Here is a 21,623-nt window from a genome sequence, read left to right as displayed (position 1 = left end):
TTATGATTAAAGTTGTTGCACGTCTGATGGTTCCTGCCTCTGAATGGGTGAGTTTTAGCTATTTTTACATTAAGGTAGCATTGAGAATAAAACACTTGCGAAGAAAATCGGCATAGAGTAGCATAACATAATCTACTGCCAGCTAATGTTTCTTGTTATCTAGTTTTCTACAGTGCAAAAGCACACAGAAATATAAATGCACGACTACACGCAAGGCAGGCACTGTAGGTCATGCCGATCACTTGACACAGAAGTATAAACCAGCCTTAAACGCCCTCACCTTAGACAGGTCTAAGTGCATCTAGATGTTAAAATCACATATGTACATTTTACTTCACCCAAAAATAAAAATGCGAGAGCGCACATATTGTGGGGTATATGACCATCAGATATACAAGCGCTAATGTATAAGCAATGGAAGTCCACTGGTGACTGTTTGAGGTGTTTGTTTCATTTGCATTTTTTTCATTTAGTTTTATTTTTGACTCTGAATTTATCAAATTAAATTAATATAAGATGGCAGCATTCACAATAAATACGCAGCACGTTCCTGTAGTCTGTGTCTGTGAAAAGAGAGGACTAATACTAGAAAAATATAGTGTTTCATTTGTTTATACAGGTACACATTTATTTTGGGGGTAGAGAATGTGTTATACACAAATGAATTAAAACCCTCAAGATTGATGTCATGCACTGTATGACAAAAAATAGAAGTTTAATTTAGACTATAATGAAAGTAATAGCAGAGCCTGCCTTGTGCGCTTGTAATGATGTTTTACAGCCTTCATATAAAGCCATTTGAAGACCAAATAAGATATATAGCTTATATTTCTGTAAATAATGATATTAATTAAATAAAAAGGTGTATCTGACACTTTAGGGTGGGATTTGAAGATTAGAATTATATTCATTTAGAGGCGGCACATTCATGTGGGCAAATTTAAATGTAACTGTTTTCAGAAATCAGATGGCTAAATGATCAGAAAAAAAACGTGTGAAGAGACCTGGTGTAGACAGGCCCATAGATTTTAAGCACTGTTATTTTTATGTTAAAAATTATCATTTCAGAACCATTAGTGGAGACAAACATCATTTGGTTATAGTCATTGGTAATAAAACAAATCCGATTTTGAAAAAAAAATCTCAAATTGTAAGCCACATCAGACCTTCTTGTTAGTTCTGGCAATCTGTCTTGTTCCCTAAATGAGTTTTCCCTCTCATAAAGATTGCTGTACTCCATACTGTAGTTCCGCTCATTCAGATCAAACTGTCCAACTTCTGTGAGCACGGTTTGCCTGCCTTGATTGTTTAGACAAGTCAGAGTATGTCGCTATTGTTGCTGGAACAGTCTCTAAACCAAAATCTTCAGTGCTCCAGAGCTCATGAATAGACCGAGAGGAATCTTGCCAATAGCTGTAACCACTGCTTCAAAGGCTTTCTGTGGGAGAAGAAACAGGGTGGGACTCTGGTCTGCGAGCTTGCTTGGGAAATCGCTGTTACATGGTATGGAGACAACAAAGCCAGGAACAGAGACACTCTTTCTCTAACCATGCTTCATCCTTTCTGTATTTAGAGTTGGCCAGAGGGGGACAGGCCTGTCTGCCACCATCGCAAGAAGTGAACATGAGATTTCTGAGATCATTGACGGCCTCTCGGAGCAGGAGGTAAACCACCGTTTTAATATCTGATAAATAACCTGAATTTAAAGAAAAAAAGATGTGCCTGAGTTTGCCTCCTGTACACTGCGTGTGTTATCCAGACATTTGGAGCTTCACCCAGAAGCGGCACCTTCTAACACGCATCAGCCTTCATTATTTCCTATGAGTGCTGAAATGCAGAAGATAGATACAAGACTTATGTATGACATGGTGTTTTCCTGGACAGAGTGTAAATTTAAACCAGGAGTATGCCTTAATCTGGAATGGTAAATCATGACTTTAAAATGACTTTCTGAAAGCCAAATTTAGTACAGATTACTAACACATAAACAATGGAGTCATGAAAAACAAAAATGTATTTGATTTATTTAAAACCACCTGTACAAGCCAGAACTAGTTGGATTAAGGTTGCCACATGGAAAAACATGGAATGAACTTTAGAAAAGTTCAATTCATGTGCAACTGAGAAGCTAACATCAACGACAGCTGAAAAGAGTGCAGTCAAGAACGTAAAGTCTTTTATAGCAAGAAGTTTCAAGGTATCCTGTTACTGGTTAAGATAAACTGCACAATTAGGATTTAGAATTTTAAAACATATAAAAGTGCAAGGTAAACTGCAGCTCTTTCAGTAATTTAATATTAGCTGAAAAACTTTACAATGGGTTGATCACAGCAGCTTGACATATTCAAAAGACTTAGAGTTCACCCAAAACCTAAAATTCTTTCATGATTTACTTGTTCCAAACCCTTTTTTTTTTTTTTTTTTTTTTCAACAAAAGAAGACATAAAGAAAATACCTGTAATCAATTATATTCATAGTATGCAAAAGCACTGCTGTATTAGGGTGTTCTTTGTTTGTCTGAGGTAATTTGTCTACCAAAATCCGTACATTCCATACAAAGCATGAAGGTTATCAGTTCTTGCTCTCTTGTGAACGTGTGGTGGTCAGCGGAGCTGCGTACAAACGGCTGCGCAGTTGTTTAAATCTGCATTTGCTGACAGACAGATTGGGCTACTTATCAGAATTATGAGAGATGTCGGCCCGACTCTATTTAATTGGATGAACATTTTAATCATTACTATTAGACTGTGAAGAGACTTTCAACCAGCACAAAAAATGCTTCTGAAGACAGTCACCTACTACACCTTTTAGAGCTGTCAAAAGTTCTTTAGAGACTGGACATAGACTGCATTTCACAGCAATATTTTTGTTTTTACGCTCAAAATTTATGTAATGTCTGTATTTCCATTTGAAGAAGCAACCACTTTTGTGAGCAGCCATTTTAGCTTGCATCTCCAGCAATTTAAATGCTTTATGGGTATTAACTGACGTTGCAGTGTCATTTTTTTTTTCTTTTAAAATCTATATTTGTAATGCAAGTAACACAATTACATTGCCTTTAGGAACCGTAATCAAATTACACAGATTTAAAATGTAATTTGTTACATTACTGCCTTCCCTAAAAATGTAATTAGAATACAGTAACACATTACTGTTAAACTGGTTACGCCTAACTATCAGCTTATTTAATTCTGGACCAGGCGGTAGACCTAAGACTATTCAAAACTATGACAAAGAAATCAGGTTTCTGTTAATCTGGTCTAAAGGGTTGTTTTAGTCTAGGATTAGGCTTAATCTGTCTGAAAAACCACCTTAATATCTGGTTTACATTTGCAGTTTAGACAGCAGACAGAGACCAACAAGAGTTCTAGTTTAATGTACTGGCTTCTATGAAAGAGAACAGTTCAAACAGTTGGTGCTGCTCCGCTGTGTGGAAAAACGGTGATCACGCAGTTCTCTTTTCAATAGCTTTCATTCTGCTTTTGTACAATCGCTTTCAATAAAAAGTCTGCTAAGTGCATAAAATATCAATTGTGTTAGACCTTTAATTGTTGCACATTTAGATGGTTAACCTTGGTGAATTTTATGAATAAATGGCATTTTATTTTCCTGGAGGGCAGAAGTTGTTTTTTGGATAATCGAATTGGAGCTTTTGATTATTGGCCAGTCATGTCAAACGGTCAGTGAATGTACTGTGGGATGTGCGTGTGCTCTCTGAGAATGAGACTGGAGTGCTCTACAGATATGCTGGATCTCAACACCTTTTTTGTCTTCCTCAGAACAATGAGAAGCAGATGAGGCAGTTGTCCGTCATTCCTCCCATGATGTACGATTCAGAGCAGCGGAGAGTGAAGTTTATTAATATGAACGGTCTGATGGATGACCCCATGAAGGTCTACAAGTCCCGCCAGTTCATGAATGTCTGGACCGAACACGAGAAGGAGATCTTTAGGGAGAAGTGAGTAAATGCAGCTCATGTTGCTCAGTTTCTGTACAATATTGGAAAAAAATTACATTGCCATATTTTCTTTTTTTGCAATATTTAGCAGAATTTCACCAGATAAATAGCTTCATTTGGAAACAATCAATATTTTTTTTTTTATTGCGATCGATTTGTTGTGAATTATATCTGTGTATACGTAATAAATCAATAATAAATAAACAAAAAAAAACATAATAAATCAATTACAATAATTGTTGAAAACAGTAGAGCAAAGATACATATGAAATAAACAATGCTTTTTTGTCATCTGAGAGTCGTGCAGTATTCAATTAATTTATCGTTCCTAAAGTTACAAACATAATTTCTTGTGTCTGAATGCTTTAAACTGGCTTGAAATGTTCACGGTCACATGCCTTAAAAACACACAGAAATTATAAACTTTTGAGTAATTTTATTTATAAAAGGAAGAACTTGTGCTTAATTAAATTGACATTTACATGCTCTGAGCACCTTTTTCCACTTAGTTCAAATGAAATAAGACTGATGTTATCTAATCTAGTAATTCTTTTTTGCCTATACTGTAAATGCATTTCCAGATGAGCTTCTTTTTTGACTTCTGATGGAGTATATAAACTTTGCAATTACTCTAATACACTAATAACATTTTTCTCAACTGTGCTCCTGGTCGAATATAATCCCGACATTTTTTTGCGGATGCACACATTGTGATATCAATGCCAAAACAATATATTGTGCAGCCCTAATGGGAATGTTCTGCTTTTTCTCACCTTTGTTCTCTGTGATTTAGGTTTGTGCAGCATCCCAAGAACTTCGGGCTAATCGCCTCTTTTCTGGAGAGGAAGGTGAGTTTTCTGTTTTGTGACATTGAGTATGATGGACTGCTGGATGGTCAGTGAATGATTGAAACAGCTTTTTTGTTGAATTTTATTTTCAAATCCAAGCCCAAGTGATGCATCTCTATTTATATTTACCTGTACTTTCTCTTGTTCTACAGTGTGTGTCTGATTGTGTGCTGTACTACTATTTGACTAAGAAGAGTCAAAACTATAAAACGCTTGTCAGACGAAATTTTGGAAACCGAAGGCGACGGAATCAGGTACTGAAAAAAAAAAAGTTTTTTCTTCTCTTGGGTGCTTTTCACTATGAATGTGTATGTTGATGAATGTCGTGCTTCCCACAGGTTTGATATTGTGGTACTTGTGGTAGTGGTAGATTGAAACACACCGCATAAAAAGTATATTGTATTTATTATGACACTGTTATACACTGTTGAATGCCTAAGCATTTATATATGCATACATAATAATAGAATGTAATATATTAACATCATCAAATTAATAACATAATCAGCAAAAGAGAAATAAACGACAGAAGAATAATAAAAACAGACAATCTCTCTAAAAAATTAATAATTACAAGATTAAAACTTTTATAGATTATTTAAACAAGGCAAATGCGTTAATTAACCTAATGGTGTACATATGTTTACCAGCCAGTTTAGACCAGTCATTTCATCCTCTCCGAGTATATAGTAAAGTTTTAGAATAAAGAATCTCTTATTTACTTTTTCTAGTTCTCGTGGCTGTGTGCGCTGTCATCTGTGAAACCAGGCGGAAAGTAGTTTTTAATAAAAGGCAATGCAAAAACGCAGCTGTTTAGAAAGCGAAAACGAAAGCAAAAATTGACTCCCGGACATTTAAGGAGATTTAGAAACACTGGTCAGATGAAGTCTCAAAATAGCACATCTCTGTGGGTTTGCAAAGCACGTGAGACTGTCTGTAGGAGTGTTGACTGGTCTCGCGCACACAGAACAAAACAGGTAAACGAGAGAAGGTTTTCTACTACCTAATCAATCCTGGATGTTTGGTTACATTAGGCGGATACTAAAAAAGTGTAACAGGATGTTAATAATAGCAGTTAATATACCTGGGCGGCCTCCCAAGTAAAGTCAATAAAGTCACTGCGACGTGTTAAATTGAATGTGATTTGATGTCACGCAAAGTTTTTCATCTCATGAATTTGACTGGTAACAGATGTTGAATTCTTTGCATTACAATTTTAGTTTTTTAGTTATCCATTAGGATTTTGCAAAACATTTTTGGTTGTTTTTTCTGTTTTTGATCAAATAAATGCACCAAGACTAAAACAAAACAACTGTATTGCAGTCACCAATTATTCACTAAACGTTAAATAGACAAAATGACATAGCTAAATACAAATGTCAACAATAATAACAAACATTCATTTCGACCTGACTTGGGACCTTTTGTTTTTGTATGTGCAATATTGCAATCTTTCATGGTTGAATTGCCTTCATGTGGTTTGGTGACAAACTAGCAGAAGAACTCTTTTTAGATACATTTTAGTGCTCAAGAAGCCCTCTGGTGTTCAGTATGCAGTATTTCAATAGGTGTATGTCAGGCGTAATGTTTTTATAAGTAGGGGTGTGTTTATATCATGCCTGATGTGAAGTTGTTGGGTTTTTTTTAACAAGAGGGTGTGTTTTGTGGTTGTTTTTGTACACTGTTGACTGTGCTTTAAGACCCAGGCTGTGCACGCAGGTTATCAGGCAAAAATGCATCTGTGCTTTGAGAGTCTCTTATACTCTCTCTGATTTATGGTGGTCTGAACAGCTTTCCAGGAATCTGTTTTATCTGTTTGGCACAGCCTAGAGGCTCCATGCTGCTGTCAGGGACCACAGAGGGATAGGAGAAGAACATGAGAGTTTCAGACTCCAACTTTAAAGCTGTTTTAGTGCAGTTAGCTTCAGAGTCTCGCTTCCACATTCATGCATGCTTTAAACACTGGTTTTGCTTCTCTGATTCTGACAGGGACAGATTATATCATGTAAACATTGTAATGTTGCATCAAAATTTGCATTAGCAAAAGCATGTTATTTCTGTTTGATTACCGCGGATTATTTAAAGCACTATTTTATTCGAATGTTGTCTAGACAGTGCAGAGTATTAGATAAAGTTAACCAATCTATTTAGGCATTGCTTTAAGCTACTGTTGCAAGTAAAAGTAACAGCTTTTAAAATCTTGCCAACGGTTAATGTATTCATTTAAATCCGATAAAGGCTAATGTAATTAGAGAAATGGTGTTGCCAATGGTCACGATGCTTTCAAAGGAGACTTTGACCTTCAGACTGTATGCCTCATTCAAAATGTTTGTTTTCTTGACGAGGGGATTTGTCCTGTTTTTATGGGGCGAAAATCACATATTAATGGATAATCATTTTACAGCAGATGAAGTTGGATATTATAAACTATTTTGAGAGGTGTAAAGAAAAACAATGGTCCTAACGTGTTTACTGTTTTACATTTTAAATTTTTATAGCTTCAGAGAATCCAAAAGGAGCCACATATTAATAAATAATGTTATGACAGCTTTTTACAATAAGTTATGATTGAATTACCTCTTGTTACAGTTATGTAATAGTTTTGATAACAAGCAGGGCCAATAAACCAATGGCATGACCACATTGAAATGGTCTATACTAGTGTTTTGGTCTTGTGTGTTTCATAACCAGCAGATATTCTAAAAATAATAATAATAATAATAATAGATGTGTGGTGATTCAACAACTACTGGAGATGGATAATGAATTCAGGGTCATGGTAATAATCTAGATGCATGCTGATAAATCATTAATATAAATTATATTATTCTTTGAACTTGAATTTAGGTTATTAACAAGATGGCCTTGACAAAACACCCATTGCAAAAAATGTTGATGGTCAGTACATCAAGTAAAAAATCTGACAAATTTCCTCACGCTTCTCTTCTGTGCAACACAGAAGATACTTTGGGATTTATATTTGTGTTTTCTTCCATACAATGGGAATAATTTTTATAAGAAATAATTAGCCTTATGAACAAGAATTTTTAGCCAACTGAAAAACTTAAGGTGATAGATTGGTGTTTCTATATTTTCAATTTCATTAAGTATTTTTTGAACTGCAAAGACAGTTTAATCTAATCAAAATACTGTCAGTTAAATAGACCTACGCATTCATTCAGTTGTTCTAACGGAAAACAAGATGAAGACGTTTAAATGGATTCGCTGTGAGTAGTTGCAGCTAAGCACTCAAAGCCCATAGAGAATACTGTGGTAAAATAAGTGTTCATATTTTAAAGACATGGTGTTGCACAATTCAATTTAATGCAATGCTTTTTGACCCACTTTAAATAGTCTCAATAAGGCAGTAAAGATCATTGATTTGGAAGAAATCAGATCTTATATACTGTGAGTTTATTATGGAAGCTCTCTCTACTGTTACCAACATTTGCCTTTAAAATATCTTTACGTTCTATAGAAGAAAGTCAGTCATACTGGTACAGTTAGTGATTGATAACAGAATGGGTGAACTATTGATTTTATTTTATTGAAACAGGTGAGTGTTTATGGAAAAAAAAAGTTTTGTATTTTAATTTGGTTAATAAAGCCGCATGATTCTGCATGAATGTAAATAAAATGTGGATTAAGACTCATTTCTGCAAGTCATCTAAAGGTCACGATTCTTCTATAGTTCTAAACTGGCCAAAAAATAATGTATTGTACAACTAAATAATAATTATGTAACCATTGTTAGAAACTCTGATGAATGCTTCAATGGCTCACTCATAAAGATTTTGGTTGTTTCATTACTGGATGAATCAGCATATTTGAACAAATCCCCTGAACTAATGATTCACTGACAGAATATTAATACAGTCTTCATCTAAATCATCAAAGTAATTTCTGATATTTGATTGCTTCCATAGACCACATGCAGCTTTTAAACGTTTATTATAGGGCTGCTCGATTTTGGAAAAAATCATAATCACAATTATATTGGTCATAATTGTAATCACGATTATTCAAAATGATTACTGTTGAAGTCAAAATTATCAGCGCTTCTGAGAATTGTTTTTTTAAATAAATATTTCCCTAATGATGTTTAACAGTATTTCCTATATTTTTTTCTTCTGGAGAAAGTCTTACTTGTTTTATTTTGACTAGAATAAAAGCAGGTTTAAATATTTTGAAACCTATTTTAGGGTCAATATTATTAGCCCCTTTAGGCAATATATATTTTTGATTGTCTGCAGAAGAAACTACTGTTACTGTACTGCCTTTGAATGCTTGTATTTTGAAAAATGTTTAGTCAAATGTTATGTGCTGTCATCATAGCAAAGGTAAAAGAAATCAGTTATTAGAAATTAGTTATTAAAACTGTTTAGAAATGTGTTGAAAAAAAACTTCTTTCCATTAAACAGAAATGGGGGAAAAGGGTTGCTGATATTCATAAGAGCTAATTATTCTGACTTGAATTGTATACCGTTATTTTCCTCCCTGCAAAAGAAAGAAAAATAAATACAATAGAATAAAAATATGAAACAATGTGCTTTAAGCATCTTCACTGTAAGAAAAACAGTTTAGCTACAAAAGTCCTTTAGTCAAGAGCAACGAGGGATTTTGTGTGTGTGTGTGTGTGTGTGTGTGTGTGTGTGTGTGTGTGTGTGTGTGTGTGTGTGTGTGTGTGTGTGTGTGTGTGTGTGTGTGTGTGTGTGTGTGTGTGTGTGTGTGTGTGTGTGTGTGTGTGTGTGTGTGTGTGTGTGTGTGTGTGTGTGTGTGTGTGTGTGTGTGTATGCATTTAATGCCTTTATATATGCATTTAATGCTCAGCTGCATATCTTATCACATACTTCTGTCAAATTTTTTATTTCATTATTTTATGTATGACTTGAGCATCTGATTTTACCATAACTTTTTGTTCTCTGTCTCGCTCGTGGTTCATAAACCGCATGATGTTGACCTTATTAGGCTTCTAATAATCTTATTACATGTAGTATTGCAGTAATTTGCATGGCTATTTTATAGTTTATATAGCTATAAACTAAACGCCTCAGATTGGTGTGGAGTATCATTGTGCAAAAATCAAGTTTCTCTGTGCTTCACTCCCGTGCACATTCCATGACGAGTCTTTCACCCCACAAACACTCTGCCTGTGTCTGTTTGGCTGCGAACTAAGATATGCAGACAAAATTGCGGGTGCGAACTTAGAATTGTTCTCTTTAAGCTACATTATGACTTAAAATTAAAAATTCTTTTTAGAATCTATTCGATTTGAATTCTGTGTGTGTTCGTTTGTTCAGGCTTAAATATCATGAATTAATTTGTGAGTTAATTCTTTAGTTTAATAGTTTTAGTAGGACTAATCCAGGAAGGAATCATTAAATTCCATAATTAATTAGCAAAATAGAATTAAAATTAAAACAAGGATAGACATTAATAAGACATGGACGTGTATCCCACGCTTTATTCAGAAATTTATTCCTGCACCGCAATAAACCTGGTCTGTACCGCGGCTCCTGTGGTACGGCAGCGGGAATGCAGACCTCAAGTTCATATTTACCACGTCTCCCTTCTCCTTCGGTCGAAACCGAAAATACCGTCAAACTGCAGAGGTTGTTTTTTTTTTTTCAAGAACAGGTCACTTGGTGTGCGTCTCGCCATTTTACCTCACCTTTCTCTCCACACTATCCCGTGATGACATTCACGCATATGCATTTTTAGGCATTAATAAAATAATATTTAATATTTAATACTTGTCTCCTATAAGTGCATTGTTTTTTATGACAGTATAACGGTATTGAAACTGACACCTTTGTTATATTTAGATCTCGCGGTATACCATATTACCGTATTACTGCCCAAGCCTAATACAGACCTTTACAGTATCTGATATGTTACCAATTACAGAAAAACTACACACAGCATACATTTAGTCCTTATTTGAGTTAAAAAACAACACAAAATACAGCCCACAGTCAGTTCAAACTTCTTTTCTGTATCTTTAATCTCCACCAGCACATGAAACCGTCATTCCGTGTTCATAATAGTCCAAAAGGCAATGATAATAGTTAAACATGTCTATTTGTTTATGTATTAGGTTGCTGAAAGAATCATTCGCTCTTTAGTTTTTCAGGTTTTTTTAGGTTTGTGGTGTTAATGAAAAGATCGGATGTCAGAAGCACTTCAATAATCATACGCACATTATTATCAGCAGCTCAATAAGTTTGTTATTTGAAATATAAACGTGTAAACAAGCGATCGCCTCGTAAAAAATAAAAAATAAATAAAAATCTGGACACGGCAGATTTTGTTCTTCTTGGCATTGTGGCTGTGAATCAAGACGATTAGGTTTCATCTGAGCTCGGGTCGCCCATGGCTCGTTATTAAATGTATATAGTATTATGATGTAATGTATCGGCTGGGTATTTAAAAATGCAGTTTTTTGTTTTGTTTTTTGTTTTGTGCGAGTGACGCTTCTCTGTAAACCAATAGTGTTCAGCTGCGTAGTACTCTTTTGTCGTGCTATGTACCCTTTGCAAAGTGTGCCCAAAAAGTGGTAAGGTATGGTTTGCTTTTAGGTACCTTTTAACAGTGGAAACGGCCATAAAATCATACTGAACCAAACTGTACCACACAGTGGAAACGGGCCACATGTAACAAAGCAATAATGACATATGGCTGAAAAGGATTGAGTTGTTTCAGAGCTATACATGACCGTTTTATCTGGGTGAAACACTCATGTGAACATCTGCTGAGATTGGACTTGTTGAAGGTTTGACAGAAACAGTCAATTGTTGCTCTTTACAAATAAGTTGCGTGGGTGTTTGAATCAACCTTGCAATCTTTTAACAATTATCGTGCAGCTCTATGACAACCTGTGGTTTGTGGTTAAAGTTCTGGGTGTTTTGCTGCTCAATAAAGTATACCAACATTTATGTATTATTTTAATGAGACGTAAAAATCACAAGAACAACTAGGGCAAACAAAAAACCCATAGCACTTTTACAGACTGGTTATTTTCATCATTCTGTTACTGTGGAATAGCAATGTGTTCAAATGATTTAACAAACAATATCCCTAAAAAGATTATTCCAATAAATCCTCACTTGTGAAATCCCTTTTGGCATTTACTGTACATGTTTTTACCATTCAGAAAATGGCAGAAAAGCCAAGTTACTGCAACCTATGCTTGATGTGCTTCAGAGATCTGTTATTGTACATTTTAAGATGAGCCTGTCTAACATGATTATCCCTCTGTCGCCAGTGTGTGTGAGCAGCTGCTGCACAGAATCAGCATTATTACAGTTATATTTCAGCCTATCTAAACGGCGTGCAGAGAGCTGAATAAGAGTGTGTGTAACAGAGGACTTCTGTGAGCGCCGCTGCCATGCAGATCACAAGCCCATGCTGCGGGTCATTGAAAGCATGTGTCTTTGAGTCAGGAGTTGAGCTGCAGTAATAAGGAGATGATCTGATCTGCTTCACACACACATACACACACACACACACACACACATACACATACACTGCCTGACCCTTCAGCCTCTAGCAGCCCCGGGCACTTTCAGTGAGCAGGCGTATTTGCAGCTGTTTTGGTTTGCATATGTGGGTGTAAGTGTTTCCTGGTGTCTCTTTAGCTACCTGGAAATACACAGTGCCGCTGCAGTTTCCTCAACCACTTATTCTGATTCATATATTCACATGCTGATTAAAAAGAGAGGGCAAGTGGGTTCAGTTTTTATCTTATCTTGAAAGCACTGTGTGTGCTTGTATATGTGTGTGTGTGTGTGTGTGTGGAGTAGGTCTGTAAACCGAACTCGTCTGTGTGGGTGGAGTGTATGACCCTGCTCCACATTAGAGACCCATAAAAGTGTTTGTGTCAGTCGAGTTCAGCTCACGTGGAGTTCTGAGCTCCGTTCCAAACAAACTTCTGCTCAAGCCTTTTGTTCCCAGAGTCCCATGAGAATGTTTTAGAGAAAGCGAGGGAAAGAACTAGCCAGAAGAATATGCATAAGCGGGAAGAACAAACTATTATTTAGTTTTTTTTTTGCCGTCTTGAACTGGCAGCTCGTGTGTTCTGCCGTCCCTCCAGAGCTTTTTCGGAGAAAGAGGGAGGGTTGGAGAATGTGAGTGTGTGTGTGTACGCGAGACACCCCTCCTCATCTGTGCAGTGGTATGCGCCGTTTGTACTGACACCAGTGAGAAAGTTGTGGAGCAGCTTGTTGTGCCAATCAAAATCCTGACGGGGTTGGGTTAAGATCGGTCAGTCTCCTCTCCCCTCCACTCCGCGGGGATTACCTGGGCTGACCCTGGGACCCAGATTAGCTAGAACTCGCACGCATTTTTTCTTTTCCTTTTTTTCTTTCTTTTTTTGTTGGTGTGTTTGTGCATGAGATGGAGAAGTCACCGCTGCTTTAGCAGGCTTAAACAACCCCGTGGCAAGCTTTTTGGGAATATGCGCCATTGATCTGCCTAGCTGGGTCCCACAGCTAAGGATCAGATACAGCGCAAACACTGCTGCCTGAAACGCACGCTCCCGCTCAGCCTGTTCCTGTCACTAACTCTGGCCTCGGCTGCACAGCATTCTGGGATATATCATGGGATGAAAGGACTTTCAGTAGGGGCAGATAACGTAGATGAAGGTACTGTATTTATGGGTGAGTGAATCAAATGGCTGTTTGAGAACAATTTTAAAAGGCTTGTATATTTGCTGCTGGTTGTTAATGATGATATAACTGGTATAATTATTAACAGTGTTTGCAGGCTGAACATATACATGCTTTCAGGGGTTATCTTAGCATGTGTTATTGGCTTGGTGACATCTACAGGTTGGGAGGTGTGCTGCTAATATGTTTGTAACATTCTTGTATCTACTGGCATCAAAACAAAGGCATCAGTTCAAATCTCTGTCTTTGAAAACATCATATTCTTTAATCAAACCAAATTTTCTAATCTTTTTAATAATGTGCTTCTTGAGTGTTAAGTTTTTTTTTTATTATGTTTGTTTTATTAAGATTTCAGTGCGTTTATGCAGCAGGCTTGTGATTGTCATTCTTGTTTGTTTACCTGGCTTTGAAAACAGTGTAATGTATGTTTTTTACTGATCATTCCATGTCAGAATTGAGTTTTACAAATACATAGTAATTCGCAGCAGAAGCAATCTTTTTTTCACTGTGTTTTGTGGCAAAACTTCTCTTTTTTTTGCTACAAATTGAAAATCTTTTTAATTGTTTAATAGTTTAAAAGAAGCTACAAGTAAAGTTAAAAATGGAAAAAGTGTGTTTTGTTATCTGAGCTGAGTGGGGAATTTTGCTGTGGTTATTTGTAGCGCAGGTTGTGTTCACCGCTGTTTCACCTCTGTCACAGAATGAAGTGTGTCCAAAGGTTCACTTTAAAGCTGTAAAGCTAAAGCTTCCAATAAAAGATAAGGTGACATATTCCATGATTGACAGTGGATTAATTTTTAATTTTGACTTCCTCTCCAAGATTCATTTAGATGCAAATATTGATATTGTTGATAAGTGTTCTGTGTCCTCTTTGAAGAAACAAAGTGTGTCTTATTGCAGTTTGTAAAGTTATTTATAAAAAAAGTTTTGACCATGTCTAAGGTTGCAAGCGTTGTTAGTAACTTGTTATAACATTGCACCATGGTACATGTTCCTACACATCCAGGGCATCCTGCGTTCTGTTCTTTCCCATTGTACTCCAGCTGTTTTTGAACACTTTTTTTTAATCTGTTTTTGTCAGTTTTGAAGAATGTGTTCAAAGGATAATTCACCCAAAAATGATATTTACTCCCCCTCAAATGGTTCCAAATCTGTTGAACACAAAAAATATATATTTTAAAAAAGCTAAAAAAAACTGTAACTATTTCTTCAAAACATCTTTTCTGCCCAACAGAAGAAAGTCAAACAGCTTTAAAACAAGTAAAGGGAGAGTAAAGAGGGAGAGACCGAATTTTCTCTACGACAGCTCTAGTAGATCAATTCTCTGACACACTTAAGGTCCTTTATTTTTCTTTTTGTTATTTTTTTATTTGTGATTCTGCACTAAATTAATGCTTTGCATTTTACCTGAAATTGCATTTTAAAAAATCTTTATAAAGAATTTTTCCAGTACATTACAAGATCTCCAAGCTCTTAAACATGCTTAAGTTTTAAACAGCTACATCAAAAATAGTGACCATGCAGTTTGACTTCTCGTGGCAACGATTCTATTCATTTGTGTTGCAGCCAAAATTGTTGATATTTGAGAGTTGCTGTTGTATAGCATGTGCACAAAATCAGCTGAACATTTGTTTAATGGCTTTAAACAGCTTTTGCAGTTTTGCTTCAGGGAGAAAGAAATTTATTTCCTTTGTACTCATTCCCACGATCATACACCCTCCAGAAAAATGAATAAAACTTTTATATCAGGTCTTGAAATGTCAAGTGAGACAAGAATAGAAACTTCTCTTTAGCTGTGCCATGTCGATACAGGATTTCTAATGTTTTTTTATGTTTTGTTTTACTTTTAATGATTTTTTTTTTTTGTGGTTTTATGGGTTCACTTTCAGTTCTAGTTTTAGTAATTACATTTTTACAGTCAATAATAGCCAGTGTGACATTTAAATTGTGTTGAATGTCATTTAAATTTCAATTAAGAAATGTTTTAAATAGTTTAAGTTACAAATAACAAACAAAATGCCATGTTTACATTTTCATTTATCAAACCTTAAGATTGATTAAACAATCATGCTGTAAAAATAATGAAGTTATCCACTATTCATGTTAGTTGTCAGGAACTGATTTAGACTTTGTGGTCTTTCCTCGTAAAGTGTCTTTAGATGGAATGTAAAGTGCGCTCCACTCATGAATGGCTGAGATGGGCTTTTAGTATGATCCATGCGTCGGTTTGTTGATGTGCTATAAGTGGAAGAGAGCACATCCTCCTCCTGCCCTAAAGCATAAAGAATCAGTGATCGATCCTGCGTACGTCTGCTTGCACGTCTTTCATGTGTTGGACCCTTTCTCCTTTTTATTTTTGTTTTGACCTGAATTATCTCTGTTTCCTTTCCTTCCTTCTTATTTGTTCTCCATGTCTCCGTGGCAGAGGTTCTGACATTTTTTTTTGGTCCCATCTGGCAGCTGCACAGCGTGTTTGTGTTGGCTAAGCTCTGCTTGTTCCAGTGCTTTGCTTCTCTTTCGTGGAACAGTCCTAGGAGGAGGAGGGGCTCTGGTCCCGCTGTCCACGCCAGCAACCATGATAAAGAACCTCGGGCCATTAGCACACTGGCTCCCTCTCCAAACCAAAGAAAGAATGAAAAAAAGACCCCCTTTACTGACTGCAGCCCTGCACTTAGGCAAATGTTAGTCTAAAGGAGACCTTGTCTACTGTCACTTACATTTACGATTAATACTGCCTCACTGTCGGCTTACACTGCACTAGACAGTGGCTGTGTTCACGTAAATATTTACTTGGCTAGGTAGTTTTACTTTTTCCGATTGGTGTAACTGACCCAGTTCACTTTCTGGTTACGAAAATCTTAATGTCACCTGTTTTGCCCATGTTCATAATCTACAGTGAATGGCAAGGTCTCATGTTTGAAAGGCTACCAAGTAAACTCAAATTACAGACCTAATTTCCTAACTCAATTTTGATTTCTTGTAAAGCTTGTAGTGTTTTAAAGATTTAAACCGAAGTGAAGCATTTAGTTTTATTAGATTTGCTTTCAAAATATTAAATTAACCTAAAGCTTCTTGTTCTGCTCTATTTCTGATGGCCTTTTTGATGCTGGATAATGGGATCTTGCTTGCACCTGCTGAATGAATATGGGTCAATCCCAATAAACTGTCAAATCACTTTATTTAATTTGCTGTGTAAGGCTTTTTGGTTACTTTAGTGTCATATTACTCCCCATGATCTACATTTATGAAATGATAATTAATGAAATAATATAGGCAACTTTCCCAGTCTTGGGTTGTGGCTGGAAGGGCATCCGCTGCGTAAAATATGTGCTGGATAAGTTGGCGGTTCATTTGGCTGTGGCGGCCCCTAAAAAATAAAGGGAGTAAGCCGTAAAGAAAATTAATGAATTTAGGCGCCACTGATTTAAGTCCCGGCTGGGCCAGTTTGCATTTCTGTTTGGAGTTTGCATGTTCTCGCTTTGTTGGTGTGGACTTCCTCCGGGTGATCCAGTTTTCCGCACATTTCAAAGACATGTACTATAAGTGAATTGAGTAAACTAAATGGGTTATAGTGTATGTGTGAATTCAGGAGTGTATGGGTGTTTTCAGTGTTGGGTTGTGGCTGGAAGGGCATCCGCTGCGTAAAACAGATGCTGGATATGTTGGCGGTTTATTCCGCTATAGCGACCCCTGATTATAATAAAGGGACCAGTTTGAAAAGAAAATGATTGGATGAATGAATGAAATAATTTATTATTTAGTAATATTAAAAATGATTTATATCTTTATTTTTTATACAGTTTTAAGATTGTTTTATTTTGCAAGGTATTAAATTTTATATAATTTTTGATAAATGTATGGTTCTATGCTAAAGTTTGCCTCAATTAAGTCTTCTAATATCAAGATGCTGTGTATTTTATAAAATCAGTAAAATCCTGCTGGATTTCACATCATGCTGCTTTGTTTATTGCAGTAACCAAGGCAACACCATTATTTTTGCAGCTCTTTAGGTGCCAACCTGCTAAATTGGATAGATTTAATAGATTTTTATTCAGTATATGAATAATGTTTTAGTTTTGGATTAGTTTCTTAAATTAATATTTAGTAAAGATACTGTAAGTTAAAATCTCGCCAGTGTCTTAACAAGGAATTAAAAGATATTTAATTTCACTGGAATAAAATAATTCTTGCTGAGATGATTAAACTAAATTACTAAAAAACAAAATTTTGGTATGTCAGTGACTCGTAATTAAATCAGATCCATGACAAAGTATGCAAAGGACCCAATCCATTTCATGTTTTTCTACATGTTTGTGAACATTAGCCCCTGTACTTTCATGAAAACAGCTGTAGGAATGATTTTTGTACTTCTGCATTCTGCTATTATGAGAACTACATTCTTCTAACACTGTTTACACTTGCTACACTTTGGGTGAATTATGTTTTTTTCGTGAGTGAATGGGGTTTCCTCAGTCTCTGTTTGTGTGAGAAACACCTACAAGTCTTAATTCTGATTGGCCAACTCTTGCTCTCCAGCATTAACTGCTTCTGTTCATAGTTTTCACCTTCTTTCTGCTCCTTCCTCTTTTCTCATGGCATATGTGTCCTATTATTCATCACATATGCTCACATTATTGGATATGCTTTACACGTTTAGATGTTTGGCCTCCTTTGAAATGCTATTTGAGCATTCCAGTCATGTTAATCATGCATATTTACTCGCATTGTGTGCTCATGTCATATGCATTCGATAATAAGGGTTCTGGGCATTTTGTCACACTGCAGATCAGAAAAGCTTTGATAAATATAAGCCTCATTGAGCATGGAAAGTATTGCTTTTAGGGTGTTATTTTTCTTTTTGAGCTTATCCAGCCACTTAAGTTTTTGTAATTTCGTCCCATCTACTGTGTGAGGGGAAGTTAGCTTCGCATTGTTCAAATTGTTTTTTTGTCAGGTCAGAAGAGAAAGGGAGAATTTGTGAAGCTTTTTGCTTTCCTTGTTGGGAAAGAAGACCTGAAGGGATGTGATGAGTGAAACTGTGTGAATGTTGTTTTTTTCATGGAAAAAAGTAAGGGAGAGACATGGATGTATCAGCAGTAACCAGACAGGAATTATGTTTGATTCAGTCCAGAGTAGAAATGATTTTGGAGCACGAGTTTTTGTGTGCTGTCTGGCTTATATATAAGACCTGTTATATTTATGTATTTATACAACAGTTCTGTCTGGTTCTTGAAACTGATTGGGTGATAGCCGTGAGATATTAAAGTAATATCAGCACTCATACAGCCTCTTCACTCTTGTGTATTACTCTGCCCACATAACCGGCAGCAAACAGAGGGTTACAGTTTGACAAATATTGCACGGTCATGGAAAACCTGGAAAAGTCATGAAATTTTGACATTGCATTTTCCAGTACTGGAAAAGTTTTGGAAAAACAGATATCTGTACACTTGAATATAGGTTAGTTGTCGTCTTTTCTATCCTTGGCCAATCACATACTCTCACATTATTTGTGTGGTGTAAGCATTGTTTAAATAAATTTTACATAGACATAAATTGAAACTAAATTGATTATTGCGTGTTTTACGATATGCTGTAATACATTTGAACATGCATTGTTTTTCTTTTACCATGAAAAATTGTTTTTCTTTTGCATGAAAAATTAGGTCATGAAAATTTACTTTAACGTCTTGGAAAAATAATGGAAAAGTCATAGAAATTTAGTAGTTAAAGCAGGGGTGGCCAATCCTGTTTCTGGAGAGCTACCTTCCTGCAGATTTTAGTTGCAACCCATATCAAACACACCTGCCTGTAATTATCACATGGTGTTCAGGTCCTAATTAATTGGTTCAGGTGTGTTTGATATGGGTAGCAACTGAAATCTGCAGGAAGGTAGCTCTCCAAAAACAGGATTGGCCACCCCTGAGTTAGTGTATAAACCCTGTACTGAGCAAAGCAAAGACAGTTGACGTTCCGCTACAAGATGGCAATAGAGACCACATAATAAGTCCTTAGAGGAGAAAAACAGCAATTTTTCAGTGTGCATTTCGAAACTACAGCTAAACAAATCATTATAACAGGTAGGTGACATTCTAAAGCCCCTATCACACAGTGATACCAATAAATATCTGGAAAATTACGGCAACAGCTTTACAGGTGAATTTAAAAAGCACACGAGTAGCAGTATATCATCACTAGTGGGACACTAAAGGTGCTTTCACACCTAGACTTTTGTTTCTGAACCTGTCTCGTTTGCCCAGTTAGCACGGTGCGTTTGGCATATGTGAAACTACCAATCGCGCTCTGATCCGCAACAAATTAATCGCTCCGTGATCGCTTGAATGAGGTGGTCTCGGCTCAATTAAAACAAACTCTGGAGCGGATCGATTGTAGTGAGAAAGCGATACAATCCGAGCCTGGTTATATCACAGTGTATTATGGATATGTAATAGGCATACAGCTTTATAAAGAGCAGGGCGGGGGGTCGTTCCAGACATCCCAAGCCTCCAGGAAGTTTCAGGAGTCTCCACACAAATGCACAGAGACTCCTGGGTGCCCGCAAACGAGTGATAATCCCGGAAATCATGCGTCTCCCTCCCGGTCCATAAATACGTAGCGCACTCCTCTCACCCCTCCCCACCGAATCCGTCCTTGCTTTTCAGAGACGTCGTGCTTACCCTGTCAAACACCACCAAACCACTACCACCCCCCTGACAGCTGAGCGGAACTCTGCAAAATAAACCGTGAAACTGACCAATGTGAGGAGAGTTTACTCGCACGTGACTTGTTTTAGTTCTTTTGGTCCATTTAGAAACTTTGTCGTGTGAAAGCGAACCACACCAAGAGCAAAGAGCAACAATGTAACAATTTTCATCCCTATTTCGGAACAACTGAATCGATTCACAGGTATGAAAGTACCCTTAGGCATTTAGCCTGCGGCCTGGAGCCAACGCACACCTCCCACTAGTGCCAGTATATCGCACTGCTACTCGTGCTGTATTTAAATGTGCGTATATATGTAAATGTGTATATGTATGCGTGTGTGTCCAAAATGGTTTACCTTCATAGCTTCTAACCTGATATTTAATGCTCTGTAAATCTATAAATGACCGTCTGTAATTCTTGCCGGATTTCCAGTTTATTTAGATTCTAATCATCATTCATTTTAAGAAAATTCAGTGAACAAGGTACATTTAAAAGTGAGCTTAATAAATGTAACTTAGATATTTATTTTTGTTAAATATTTGTTTTCCTTGATTTAAAGGAACTAGCGATATTGCCCATTTGATGCTTGATGGTGTGTGTAATCAATCCTTCTTAGCTGGTCTGACACAAATAAAGGTGAAATATTTTTTGTGATGGGAACCTGGTCACAGATCTGTGCTCTTGAAAAGGTCAGCTGTCTAAATGCTTCTGGTATTGTGCTTCTTTTCTTTAAAAGCAGATAACACGACCTTCACAGGAAGAGAAGACAGAAGACAAGAACGAAGAGGACAAATCCGAGAAAACCGAGAAGAAAGAGGACGAGGAGAAAAAGGAAGAGGAGGAGAAAGATGAAAAAGAGGACTCTAAGTAAGTCTCATGATTTTCCCCTCTTGCTTTGAACTGGCCTCACTTCACCCTATTGCCCCAACTCCACTGTGAAATCCCTGAGCCACACACACACACACACACAATAATCTGTTGAGAGCGATATCAGAACAGTTATTGGTCTGTTGAAACGATGTGGGATTCACTCTTAAGTTGCAGTGTTTGCAAAAAATGTTTCTCTTAATTCAGAAAGAGCCCAGACGATGAAGAGCAAACAGATATATTGGATTGCTCTCTCAATGAGAATGCAGTAGGTTAAAGTAGGTGAGATGATCTGGTTTCTGTGAGGTGAGCCTTATTGTAACAGAGGCTTAAGATTAACCTCATTAACTCATTTGCTCTGGAGGAGACAGTGTGCTTTACTCGGGACCTGTTATGTCACTACCAGGAATTGCACAAAAAGTAGAATTCATCTTGGAAAAACTGGGATTTTTTACTTTTGTGTGAAATGTGTGGTGATCTGGCTTATGTGCTCATGCTATGGAAATCCTAGAAGTCTAAAATTCCATTATTAGGTGAGAAACTTGCTTGGTGTTTACAGCTTGCTTGATCTGACCGTCT

The 21,623-nt window shown here is 36.6% G+C and overlaps 2 protein-coding genes across 54 annotated transcripts in view; both read left to right on the top strand.

Annotated features, from left to right (window-relative positions):
* Window positions 1-21,623, top strand: part of epg5 (ectopic P-granules autophagy protein 5 homolog (C. elegans)) — a 1,176,376-nt gene that overhangs the window by 392,571 nt on the left and 762,182 nt on the right. The gene's annotated exons all lie outside the window — the stretch shown is intronic.
* Window positions 1-21,623, top strand: part of ncor1 (nuclear receptor corepressor 1) — a 114,785-nt gene that overhangs the window by 38,345 nt on the left and 54,817 nt on the right. For 16 of the 50 annotated variants that reach the window (NM_200276.3, NM_001442984.1, NM_001442983.1 and 13 more), the window contains exons 11-15: window positions 1,574-1,664; window positions 3,780-3,958; window positions 4,752-4,806; window positions 4,959-5,060; window positions 20,914-21,044. In NM_200276.3, the coding sequence (NP_956570.3) occupies window positions 1,574-1,664; window positions 3,780-3,958; window positions 4,752-4,806; window positions 4,959-5,060; window positions 20,914-21,044 (558 nt within the window). Of the gene's footprint in view, window positions 1-1,573; window positions 1,665-3,779; window positions 3,959-4,751; window positions 4,807-4,958; window positions 5,061-13,035; window positions 13,464-20,913; window positions 21,045-21,623 lie in introns of those variants that run through there. The other 34 variants (NM_001442987.1, XM_087251470.1, XM_087251460.1 and 31 more) reach the window with 4 other exon arrangements.

The sequence above is a fragment of the Danio rerio genome, chromosome 5, assembly GCF_052040795.2.
Source record: "Danio rerio strain M-AB ecotype USA chromosome 5, GRCz13ab, whole genome shotgun sequence".
In the NCBI taxonomy this organism is placed as follows: domain Eukaryota; kingdom Metazoa; phylum Chordata; class Actinopteri; order Cypriniformes; family Danionidae; genus Danio; species Danio rerio.
Note: the sequence above shows the minus strand (reverse complement) of the source record. Positions and strands in the feature narration are given on the sequence as shown.